The sequence below is a fragment of the Leptinotarsa decemlineata genome, unplaced genomic scaffold (assembly GCF_025532065.1).
Source record: "Leptinotarsa decemlineata unplaced genomic scaffold, Ldec_3_MD MMD2_tig00000133_RagTag_RagTag, whole genome shotgun sequence".
NCBI lineage: Eukaryota > Metazoa > Arthropoda > Insecta > Coleoptera > Chrysomelidae > Leptinotarsa > Leptinotarsa decemlineata.
The window spans coordinates 7,233,784-7,247,512 of NW_027412542.1; the positions used below are offsets into that span (position 1 = coordinate 7,233,784).

Sequence of the window (13,729 nt, forward strand, 5' to 3'; positions counted from 1 at the left end):
CAACCAAGTTGGTATTATTCTGGAATTTATTATGTAACAACTCATCTCATATAAGAGGTGGATGAGTTTTGTATAATGGAATTGTATAGATTATACTTCTCAACATGACATTCGATTCAACATACGAACGTAACATGCGATATGTCAACAGTAGAAACAATTCCTCTTGATGCAAAACAAAATGTTGTTTTTTTTTGTTTCTCACTCATGATTCACACAGATCCATTGTGGTTATCGACCAATCTTTCCATTTACTCTTACATTTATTCTTTTATTAATTTTATTATTATGGTTGGTTGTTTGGTCCAGTTGTTTTATACCTTTTCTTCATAGGGCAATAGATGTCTCGTATGGTGGTGCTGATCGGAACCGTTGTTTTTTAACCTTATTGATCTCAAAATTCAACTCATAGACTCACTTTCACAAATTATTGTAACAATTGGCATGTATAGATGGTATGGGATGTGTTTGCTCAGAACAGGAGTCGATATGTATGTGGTGGTCCTTCTCCTGTTGTGTTCTGTGTTTGCAAATCTCTTGTCATTGTTCCATGTTATCAGTATTTATCTCTTTATATATTTTTGACAGTAGATCCCCAATTCTCATTCAGGGCAGTTCGGATATTTTTCATTGTAATACATTTTCATGTACCGTTTTTTTTTATTTTGAGGTTAATGAGTGGGTATAAAGGCTCTAAGCCTCTCATAGTTCAATCTTTTATAGATATGATTTTATAGTAAACATCCGTCGTTTACTAATTTTTTTTCATTATTATTAACATGTCATTGTGACCATTTATTCATGTGACAATTTCTTTTCTTCATTAAAAAACAGATTTTTTTCTCCATGTAAGTATTTTATACTTCATTGTATTAAGTATTGTTATGTTATTCTTCTTTTATTGTAGAATTTCAAAGCATTAGCTGATGATGAATCTAAATCTGTTTAAATATCTGTTTTTTTCGTTAACCAGCTGTCGCACCCCTACGAACGACAACCCTCAGAAGTCGAGACTTGTGCGAGCTGAGGATTAACGAGGTATTACCTTTTAACGTGTGATTCCTAACACGGATTGGATGATAGCAAGTGAAACACGGCAGTCAATTCGAGTGAGTGAACAAAGCACCCACGTCGAACCGCCTGGCTACCGACAGACCGAAACATGTACTGATTGATGGTTTCACCGTTCTAACATTTGAGGTTGATAAATTGTGGGGACGACTTTTTATTCTTCACAAATCTATTGCACTCCACTTTGAGATATAATGGACTTCTACCACAGATTTATTCTTATAGCTCACAGCCCTACCGTTCTTTTTGTAGCTCACTTCTCTACAGTTCATTTTGGCCCATTTCTTTCATTCTGATGCTCACATCCGTTCTCTTCTATTGTGGTGTTCACAACCTTCGTCTTTATTTTGCATCCCATACCATAGTTTCTCTCTTTCAATTTGGTACTTACAGTTCTCTCCTTTAACGTTTTCTATCAGCCTGCAGATATCATCATAATCATAATCATCATCATAATTGTGGTACCCTGCTGATTACCAAAGAAGCACTTCTGCGTCGATAAACAAAAACAATGGGGAAACTTCCGAAGGGGGGCAAAATCAAGTTCAAAACGAACCATTAACAAAGATGTGTGGATTGTTTCTTTGAAAGTGATTGACATATTTCATGATTCTAATATGATTTGAAGTTTCTGAAAGAACAAATAATATTATATTATTATAATATTATAATGAGTAGCTGAAAATATCAATTATATTGAGCAATAAAACGTGAAAAGAAATTACAATAAAATAAAAATAGACAAAAAATTAAAAATTGAAAAAATAAAAATTGAATGAAAAGAGATTGAAGGTAAAAACAGATTTCAAGCCAAGTTACTTCACGACGTTTTAGCATATCGGCAATGATTCTAGGTTCAACTTAGTATTCGTACACATCGAAATAAATGTTTCAATAATTCTTTCATTTCAAAAACTTCTTTTGTTACTGGCCCTAGTGAGATTGTATACGTCAGATGTTCTTGAAAATAGTTTTTTATCAGGAATTAACTAGTTAAATGAACTCGTGTCCCTCAGATTTACATCATCCCCTGTTTGTGAATAATATTACCTTTTGACTCAACTACCTTCTATATATTTTTTGTATTTCCACGTATGCTCCTCAGGACAATTCTCAATTACTGCCCTCGGTTAATTCTTGCTTCGAAACCCTCCCTTGACTGCGTTCATGAATTCTTACAATTATCCTTCTCTATCAGAAGAGCAGTGAACGCATACTTTCGTCCCTTTTCCATATATGTATGGGAAAACCGGGCTAGCTTGGTACAATCCCAAAAATCGATAAATAGACGCCTGTGACGTCAGCGTCGCTTCACTGTGGCGGCATCGTCCGAAAATTGGCGAGCCCAGCCGATTGTGCAGGTGGTGAACTGATTGACATTTCTGCATGCGGGATGTTCTCAAATTAAGTGCCATAAGTATAAATTAACACTAATTTTTCGCGAAAATATAGTGACGATTCGATGGTTGGGTGTTAGTGCATGTATCGGTGTCGTTCGTATTGTTTTCGGTTTTGTTTGACAGTCTCGATCCCGTAGGAATTGTTATCGTCAGTTTTTTGCGATAAACGATAAGATTAACAAAACTGACAGTCCAGGGTGGAAATCTGAACCGATTCTCCGAATAGAACTCTAGTTACTAGCAATTTCCAGTCGAGATTTCAGCTTGAAACATAAATTCCGACCCTCTCGCGGATGTAGGTCAATTCCTCTCGAGTTAATAACTTCTGCAGTAAAGTGGGTAATATCAATCAAAGTAGTGGATCAGAATGAGCAATAAATAGAGTACTCCGGGTTGTGTATGGTGTGTCATTTCATCGAGTGCAGTCGATTTCGGTCAACGTAGAGACATAACCTGCAAAATGGTGCTGGGGCCATTATGGAGCAATATGGTGTAGGATGCCATGAGCAGGCAGCCCCTTTCTACTGTTGATGGACAGGGGACAGTTGCCCCTCAAGTTGGAGCACAGGTAAGACATCAATTTGTTTACAGATCAATCAACAGTTTATTGATTGGACTCACTAGCTTTCCATGTGCCAGTGACATTGACAAAGTTCTATTGATGAACGGTTCATGTCCTCTCTCAGAAGAGTTATGAAATATATTCATTGTCAGTTGTTTCTCATATCAATTAACACCGCATTAAGAATTTTGATTATTCAGAAGTATTCTTTTCTGAGAAAGAACTGAATAGTTGATAACTTTGTGGAATCAGTGATTTTCATCGGATTGTGAAATGATTTTTTCACGGTTCTCACTGCACTGAACATGGTCATTGGAGATATTCGTTTGTTCAGAAACATTTGTTCAAGATATTATCGATTATATCAACGGTTATAACTAAACCTTCACAGTTTTCTTGTTTGTATTATATTATTTCATTACATTTCTCCTGTACAAGATATCTTGAGCATTCCATAGAGTATGAGATTGAATAAATATAACATTCTTCCTAGGTTTGCACGAAATTGTACCAACAAAATGCTTATAATGTTTTTTGATCTCGAAGTATGAAAGACATAGGGAGAGACATATTCAAGTTCACATTTCATATCAGATTTTGAATAGTTGACTGTATTAGGTAAAAATTACAAAAGTATCAAGTATTGACTTGAACAGTACCCATAACATTCTCACTGGTGTCATAAAAGCTATTTTTCACGATCATACATGGTCGTGAAAAATACAGCATAAAAGACAAATAATGACAAAAAACCCATAGTCATATTCTGTGACGAAAGGAATATTGCATGTGCAAGTAGTTCTAATTGTACCCTCATTCATTATGAATTCTAATTCTAACAGTGATTTGACTAATGACCATACACCACCATAAATCGTAAACATGGTCGCAAAAATTTGTTCTCAATTATTACACAGTAAATCTAATCCTGAAAAGAGATGAAAGAAGATGGAGGTAGCACTGATGCTGCTCAGACATACCAAGGGAAAGACATGGGGAAGACATGATGAGGACCAAGGGAAAGACATGATGTATTGCCTCTACACAATGGTGGTTGAACCCGTGATAACATGTACATCTATGGTCTGGTGGTCAAAGGTGAAACAAACCACCGCTATTGATAAACTAAACAGGGTGCATGTCTGGGAAGTGAAAGCAGTAAAAAACACTCAGCTGCATTGGACACACTCTTGAATCTTCTTTCTTCACATCTAGTTATAGTGGGGGAGGCAAGAGTTGGTCAATTCAGGCTGGAAAATGCACCGTGTTACATGGCTTTGAACAAAACAGAAATTTCGGATTATGTGGAGGATAGAACATCGAGCATGTTCTCGTTCCAAAACCAAAATACATTTTCGACACAAACTTCACGATTGAAGTCTTGAAACGCAGCAGAAACACCTGATATACAGACGTTTCAAAAACAGATTATGAAACGGGTAAGTACACATCAGTGTTCCAGGTTGAAGTTTATGCAATTTTGCAATGCGCAAGGAACATCAATTTGAGACCTCAACAAAATGAGCGGATCGATATGCTCACAGGCAGCCAGGCTGCATTTGGGGCAATGACTGAGGAAACTGGCAGACAGAAATAGATTTACTATATACTGGGTGTCAGAACCCTCAGGCATCGCAGGCAACGAAAGATTTGATGAGTGTGTCAGACCCGGATCAACAACTCTCTTTGTATATAAGCTCTGAACCAGCCGTGGTGGTGCAAGTCTTTGATACGGTACCAGATCGGAAAGTAGATGTTAAAAAATATAGAGAGTGTAGGGAAAACCTACCAACTAAAACACATGAAAAAACCTTCGTAAACGGAACGCTCGAAAAGAGATTTGAAAAACTGCCTGAACAAAGCAGGGATAAGCTCAGAAAAATTACAGGGCTAATCAGTGGAGACTGTTTGTTGATAGGAAATCTGAACAAAATAGGGTTTTACAAAGGAGACCTCAACTGCAGGTAATGCAACAAAGGGACGTAGACAGCCCGTCATAAAAATATGCAAATTTGAGTCATTGGATCACAGGAGGCAAACAATTCATGGAAATTCTTTATTATGCCCGGAATAATATGATATGCATCCAGATAAGGACTTGCATGAACCAGTAGAAAACACAAGATTGTTGGAATGAGTGTCATGAAGAAGATGGGATAAACCAACGCAATAAGCTCATGATTTTGCTGTTGGTAGACTTGGTAGAAACGGACAAGTTAGACAGCACCCAAGTGGTTAAAGAAAATTTAAAAAGTTCCTATTACAGATTCATTCAAAATTCATGGACGTCAAAGAAACAAATCAGTTTATTTTTGGCGGATAGCAAGTCAAAACTTTCCAATACGTGGTAGATAAGTATTGACAACTTTCTTTTGGTTGAAATACATGAAACAAAAGCAAAGATATCACGTTATTTCCACATCTTGAGGGACTTTCATAAATTTTATTAAAAAAAATATTAGCGTGCGTTCGATTATAGTGATTTCACGTTGAATACAAAAAAAATACAAGGCAGTTTTCAGTAATGTAGTACTTAGGTTTATGTAGTCTCCAATGGCACAGTTGTTTCAGAGGAAAGTCCCAACTCTATTAGTACACACTATAATTTAACAATATGTGCCCTAGTACCAAGGACTCATGGTTTTATCATGCTTTTTGCTTTTATATTATTGCCAAAAAACAACGTTTCCATTGAAAAATTGAAGGTATTGTGCTATTACCTGCTATCGATAATTTTGTTGATTAGAAATTATGAAAGTTATAAATCATTTAAGCGTCTTCAGTGCTCTTTACAGCTCACTGCGATGAAAAAATGTCATTATCCATTCCTCTATTGATTTCTCCAAACATTTGACTTGGTACAAGTGTAGATGATCACTTGACAGGCTTCCATAATACCATAATGGGATATGTGCTCTTGAAATTGAAACCAGTAAGGTTAAAAATAATGCAACGAACCATCATTAAGTAAATTTCAAATAGTGTCAAGCTGTGAGTGGATTATTTATATCCAATATTCGGAGAGGTGTTAATTATACCTACATGGTTATTCAGGATTCAGTAATTTGTTTCGGTTCATTGGTTTCGTGGCATAATATCATTGTTGAAAATTCAATCCATTTTGTATTGAATGTTCAATACAATATAAGCTAACCACCATATTCTTGAATATTTGGAAGGTTTCAACATCTTGAGCAATCATCAATATGGCTTTCGGAAACAAAGACCGTCTATAGTATGTCACCCAAATTTGGAATAACGCAATCGAGAAACATGGAGAGTCAAGAGCTGTTGCGTTTGATATTTCTAAGGCCTTTGACCATGTGTGGCATAAGAGTTTGCTGGCCAAACCTCGATGCTATGGCTTGTCGGATCATTTTCGTGTGTGGCTCTCCATTTGACTTCCATGTTGTCGGCTGCGGATGCACATCTTCACCGGCATCAGGAGGTTGCATATCTTGATGAGGATCTAGAAGTGATTTTGAATTGAAGTGAAAGTAACCAGGTTCAATTCAATGCCACAAAAACCCAGGTATCGGTTTTCTCCAAAAAGATAAATGTCTCTGAACCGGATTCAATAATGCCAGGACAGATAATTTCGCTTTCTGCTCCGATAAGTTCGTTGGAGGTTGAAATGGACACCAATATGTCTTGGCACAATCATGTCACTGGAATTGCAAAGGCTGCTTCTCAAAAGCTTGAAACACAACTCCGAACCAAAGAACTGTACACACCTCCGCAACTTTTGATGCTTTATAAAGCTCAGATCGGACGTTCTTTGGAGTATTGTTCCCATGTATAGAGCTCCGCCCTTAACCATACCCCGAATTCGCTGGATTCCATCCAGAAAAGAGCCATCCGCCTGATTGTACACGCGAACATTACTTGTAATCTTGATAGTCTGTAATATCAAAAAACGTTGGAAATTTGTATTTCTTTATAGATACTATAAATACTTTTACGGAAAGTGTTCAAATGATTTGGCACATCTGATTCCACCAAGGGCAGTGCATATCAGAAATACGCATCGAACTGTAGTTGCTCATTGTTTAAAGGTTCAACTCAGTACACCTCGAACTTCACTGTTTAAAAGCTCTTTCATTTGGATAACTGTGTTTATGAGGAATGAACTTTCCTGACAACGTTTTTCCAAATGGATATAATCTCTAACGATTCGAATCCAATATGAATCGCAACCATCGCATAGGCACCAACCTTACAGAGCCTAAAGGATTTTTGTGTAGTGCTTCTGTTTTGTCTTTGAAAAAATAAAATCAATACGTGACATTATGAGGGACATTGAATTAATTCCTAGTAATTTCCTATTGTTCTTAATGTTATTTGTGCTAGCCTACCTTTTATATACCTGCTTTCTACCTAGAATTACATAATAATGTTGCAATATTTTTTTCAAGCTATTTTCAGATCAATTAAAATTTAAAATACAGGTCCCAATCTGTAACAGTTCAAGGATTTCGATCGGAAGAGTACATCATCAGGTGTTCCACAAAGATCGCACTTAGGACCTTAATTTCTCATCATATATGTGAATGATCCAAAGTCGTGTTTTAAGCATGACAACTTTTTGTTATATGCAGATGATATGAAACTTTACCTCACCGTACGAAATTTAAATGATTTTTACATGATCCAAGACGATGGTAATAGACTTACTGAATATTGTAACTCGTCTAACTTACACTCGAATTTTCAAAAATGCCATTGCATCATATTCACAGGAAACATCAACTTGGTCAAATAAGTAGTGTGAGTAAGATTAGGAACCTAGGAATTATATTCAATTCCAAAATGATCTTCGATCTACATGTCGAATCAATTGAAAACTCCGCCTCACGTATGTTAGGATACATAATGCAAAAATTTCAAAAACATCAAATCTTCAATTTGTGTTCATAATGTGTATAGTGAGCTCAATTTCACTTCTATTATAATATGTTATCCCCAATACAAAACTTATATAAGCCACCTGGAAAACATTCAGAACAACTTTGTCAAATATATTTGTTTCAAAGCAAATTTCAATCACAACGGCGAGTTTGAAAATGCGAGAAATAATTTCAATATTATATCCCTATCAAGTAGAAGTACAGTGTTTTTACACAAAATCATATCAAATTCTGTAGACAATGCCAATATACCGAACCAAATTGAAATCAACGTTCCTATCCGGCCAGTCAGAACAAACCTTATTCCACATACCTTTTCGGAGAACTAATTCGTCTCAAAATTCTCCTTTATGTAGAATTGTTCACAACACTAACAACTACTATGATCAAATTGTGGTTGTGGAATTGGCCGCGGTGGTAGTGCGCCCGACTCACGATCGGAAGGTCGTGGGTTCGATTCCTGTCTCTACCAGATTTTTTCTCGAGAGAATTTATCTGGTTGAAGCTGGGATGATTCTGCAACCGTGTTAGGAATCACACGTTAAAAGGTAAGAACTCGTTATTCCTTAGCTCGCACAAGTTTCTCAGCTTCTGAGAGTTGTCGTTCGTATGGGGGCAACAGCTGATTAACGGAAAAACAAATTTTAAAACAGACAGAAATTGTTATTTTCTCTACATCCCATCGAAAATTAAAGACCATTTTGAAACGTCTCACGTAGTTTTGCTTAAATTAGTTAATGCTGACAACTAATAAAGTATTTTTGTCTTTGTCACCTTAATATTTATTTATTTTTTTGTCCCAATTGAATGTTCAAAAATATTTTTTAAGTTTGAGTTAAAGTTAAATTGTTACTTTGATGTCAGGAGTTTTACAACTCATCAATTAATTATTATGTATTGATGTATTATTTTATAGTTTTATACATGATTATTTGATAAATAAATAAATATACTTTGATGGTTATACCAACTTATGCTTGTAGAATATTCATAAACAGGAATATTTTCAGAAATGGAATAGTTTCATATCAAATAAGACACAATGTATAAAATAACAATTTGCAATTGGTAAGTAGATTCTCAGATTGATATCTTAGAATATATTGGATCGATATGAATGTATCTTGGAATAGTTTTATTGCCTAAACCCTATACGTTTCTTCACCAGCTTTCTGAACACTCGACATTACTCAATTTTCGTTTCATGCCGGCAGCCTGTTTCATTGTGGTTGATAGAGCAACACACATCCATCATGAGATATTTGACATGTTGACTTCCTCTTTTGCATAAGAAAACCCAAATAATACATTTCCGCAACATGAGAAATGTTATCTTGTGTGAGTTCTACTTGCTCTGACAAGATTACGTAGGAATGGGTGTTTTCCTCACATACATCAAGGATCCATTTGAGTTTTGTATGATATATACTGAATATGGTTAAAAGCTAACATGCATGTCATTGGTGGAGATCAACAGCTCTATATCAATGGATACCTCAGTAATTGGTTCTATCAGATACAGTGGTGAATCTATGCAGTGGAAGGTTTATTTAGAGAAGGAGGAAGCCAAACAGTTTTTCCCAAAAATTCAAATCATGTTTAGGTACTTATCTGAAGTTCCACAACTTCCGAATGTACTGTTGCACATAACTGATTTAAAATAATATCTGCACTTATTTCTGTTCAGATTTTAATATAAACTAGCTATCGCACTTCAGGAATGTATTTCTCAGCTACGAACCAAAACACATCATAGCCATAATGACATAGTCTGAAATCATTTCGTGATGCCTGATACATCTGGAGAAATGACCATTCAGTATGTTTCCGCACCACGTTGAAGTAAGTTTGCTTTATACAGGTAACATGAAAGTTGATTATTGTTCTATAGACAATGATAATCGACTCCATTAATGGACCAGATGTACAGAGTTTGCCAAATTGGACACTTTAAAAGAGAAACTCCTGTTTTCAAACTAGATAGAGGAAAATTGTGGGTCAAATTCAATGAAAAAGTTAGTGGTGAAAACTACATATCAATATCTATCACGGTTTCTGAGTTGCAGCATGTCATTCGAAAATGTTCATTTTCGAAAAGTTGCTGTAAGTTTTTTCCCAGTCAATAATTTCTTGTTTCTACGGAAACATTTTTGAAGTACTTTTTACGTAAAATTCAATGGTGTAGGAAACTTATTTTGTCAAATGAGATATCCATAGTTATTGATGTAAAACTATTTCTTTTATAAGACACCCTGTATATTCCTATATATTTCAAGAGAGCTTGAAATTACCCTTCCAAACATGTTGAACACTTGATGTTTTGCTAGAGTCGTCTTTGAAATACAGAGCTTTTAGATTTTTTTGTGTAGGCTTTGAAACGCATACTTTGGTCAATTAGGCTTTGGACGAGACGGCGATAAAACAGAAAGAAATTGTTCAGTAGTAGCTATCAAATGTTGAGAAAGTTTTTCACAGCAGTAATTGAAATGTATAGTTTCAATAAAACTGATAACAATTAATACTATATTCAGTACTTGTGATATACTGTTTGGAACCTTTGGTGTAGTAATGAATATTACTGGAGTTTTTTCCCAACACCAAATCATTATTTTTACACCTCGACACGTGTTTCGATCACCAAGTGATCATCTTCAAGAGGAAGATAAAACTGACAGTTTTATCTTCCTCTTGAAGATGATTACTTGGTGATCGAAACACGCGTCGAGGTGTTGGGAAAAAACTCCAGTAATATTCACTATATTCAGTACTAATAAATGAAAATCCAACAATAATAATAATGATAAAGAACTAACAATGAAATATGTTTCTCCAGAGAAGGTGTTAGAAATGTCTACCAGCTTCTCCTTCACAAAGGCAACACTTTCTCTGAACTTTTTTTTACCAAATTAATTAGTTCAATAAAAGTGAGAGAAGCAAAACTTTGTATCACTGCCACTTCCAATTCGTATCTAAAATTGGTCATCAATTTTAAAATAAGATCTTATAACCTTTCCCAGAGATAAAAGTTCAAAGGCGTTAGGTCAGGTGACCTGGCCGGCCAACAACGGTTGGGTCCTTGGTTGGTTAACAAATTATTACCAAAATTTGCAGCCAGAAAATTGAAAATAAATTTTTCAGAGTTCCATCAATGGCAATTCATAAACAAGGGGTTCAATATTTTGCTTCTAAATTCTTGAATACCTCTGATATTTGAGAGTTCTATTATAAATGAACGGGCCGATAATTTCACTCCTGAAAACACCTGCCCACACACTAAATCCAAATCTTCCTTGACTTCTCTGCACCACAATGGAATGAGGATTGTGTTCTTCCCAAGTATAAGAATTGTAGTAGTTGAAAATGCCAGCACTGCTCACGTAAGGTTTGTCTGTCCAAATTCAATTTAACGAAAAATCACGCACTGGGTTACAATATTCCAGGAACCACTGGCAAAAAGCCTTGCGGCGTTCAAAATCTCCTGGTCTGAGTTTATGAATTCTTCTGGTCCTGTATGGTTTGAATTTGTGTTTTTTCAAAATCATCCTAACATTAGTTCTTGGTAGGCCTGTTGATATTTTCAAATTGCGCGTTGACGTTTTGGAATTAGTTTCAACAGCTCCTAAAATGACTATTTCTCCCAACTCCTTATCCCTATTCAATTCATATAATTTTGGCCTCTTCTTTTCAAATTGATCACCATCACTTAGGATGTCTAGCAATCTTGTGAAAATGTCTTCAAAAGGTTGTATTCTATCTGGATACCTCTTGTGATACGAATTGTTGGCTGCTTCTGCATTTTCCCCGGTTTGTATAAAACAGACTCTCATATCCCATTTTTCATAATTCTCATACTTCATTGCGAATGTGTTTGAAAATTGAAGAAAAACCACCAATTTTAGAGTGTCCTTACTGCCCAAATAAAAATTTTACAGCTACCAGCATTATGTTTTCTCGTCGCATTTCTCAACATTTGATAGCTATTACTGAAAAATTTCTCAAGTCCTTTCTGTTTCATCGCCGCCTCGTCCAAATCCTACTTAATCAAAGTGTGCGGTTCAAAGTCTACATGAAAAAACCTAAAAGCTCTGTATTTCAAAGATGACTAACAAAACATCAAATGTTCTACATTTTTAGAAAGCTTATTTCAAGCTTTATTGGAAGATGTAGGAATATACAGGGTGTCTCATTGAAAAAAATAGTTTTCCATCAATAACTAATAATAACTCATTTGAGAAGAAAATAAGTTTCTTACACGTAAAAAAGTACTTTGGAAATGTTTCCATAGAAACAAGAAATTTTTGACAGGAAAAAAGTAACAGCAACTTTTTGATAAGGGACATTTTTGAAAAACAAACTCAGAAACGATGATAGATATCAATAAGCGGTTTTCACCATTACGTTTGTCATAAAATGTGTCCCACAGACACAGCCGTCTGTTTTCATCTATCTAGTTTGAAAACAGGAGTTTCAAAATTGCCTAATTTGGCCCACTCTGTACCAAAATCTATGTTAGGTACAAGGTTAGAACAAAAAATGGGTCATGCGAATCATAAAGTGTACTGAGTATCAAATATGTTGGATTAAAAAGGGCTCATCAGAATTCCGATCCATACGGTTTTGCTATTATATATTTATATCTCTTTGAACAATGTGACTATATAGAACAGTGGTTCTTAACCTTATAGTCATGCGGGACCATTTGACAAAATTTCTGTCAGGCCATGGACCACCAAGTTGATTATTTATTTTATAGTTAATATAAAGTACCGATAACTACAAATAAATACAGTACAGTAAATAAATGTAATGGTTGTTCTAATTCATTTATAAATAAAATACGCATATTATTTAATGTCCTTTAATCATTAGGTAAAATCTGTAACTGTAACAAAAATTATAAATCATTATAAATCAACGCGATTTTTGTGATTGCATACTCTTTACTAAATTCTGACCAGTGTTACTTAAACTTAAAACGCATATCAGCAGTGGCATCCAACCGATTTCGATGCTTGTTTTCAATAATCAGAAGCGCCGAAAACATAAATATGTCGAAGAAAATAAAGTTAGGTAACGAATAGCAATGTCTCGAAGTTTTGGTAAAAAAATTGCCTTTTGTCTCCAAAATTTTTCACGATTAATTCCTGATTGGAATGTATTATTAAGTTGCTATCGTGTAGCATATCAATTACTTGAACTTCATCAGGCACCTCAGAAACGTTTACAATAAATGGATTGCGGATCAGTTTTTGAATACTTTCATCTTCGCGGTCGGAAAAATAGCGAATGAATTCAATTTTTAAATTTTTTAAATGTAATATGTTCTTTTGTATTTCTCCTTTAATTTCATCACTCTATCCATCAATAATTTGATTAAGGTCATCAAACACAAAAAAGTTATTACTTTCGACCTTGCAGCTCGATTTTAGCGATAAACGCACTGATTTTATCTTCATAAACAAAAATATTGCTCATGCCTTGCAACTTCAAATTTCCCGACCTTTTCTGTAAAAGGTTTAATTTATTCAGTTGCGCAAAAAAATCGGCCAAATAAGCAAAATGTATTTGACATTTGGACTCGCAGAACTGATCAAACATCTCTTTATTTTCCTTGTTAATTGAAATATTTTCACTTCCTCTCTCAATTCGTACAACCTCAACAACATGTTTCCTTTGGAAAGCCAACGCACTTTCGTGTGGAAAAGCAAATTTTCATGTTTAGAGTTCATGTCAAAACACAATTGTTTGAAGAGACGAGTATTTGGTGCATTTTTTTTAATGAAAAATAC

The 13,729-nt window shown here is 35.0% G+C and overlaps 1 protein-coding gene across 3 annotated transcripts in view; it reads left to right on the forward strand.

Moving 5' to 3' along the window:
• Nucleotides 1-2,468: 2,468 nt before the first annotated feature.
• The window catches only part of Ca-beta (Calcium channel protein beta subunit), a 483,978-nt gene continuing 472,717 nt past the window's right edge, over nt 2,469-13,729 (forward strand). The window contains exon 1 of one of the 3 annotated variants that reach the window (XM_074172644.1): nt 2,469-3,039. In XM_074172644.1, the coding sequence (XP_074028745.1) occupies nt 2,974-3,039 (66 nt within the window). In that variant the 5' untranslated portion in view covers nt 2,469-2,973. The remainder of the gene's footprint in view (nt 3,040-13,729) is intronic. The other 2 variants (XM_074172646.1, XM_074172649.1) reach the window with 2 other exon arrangements.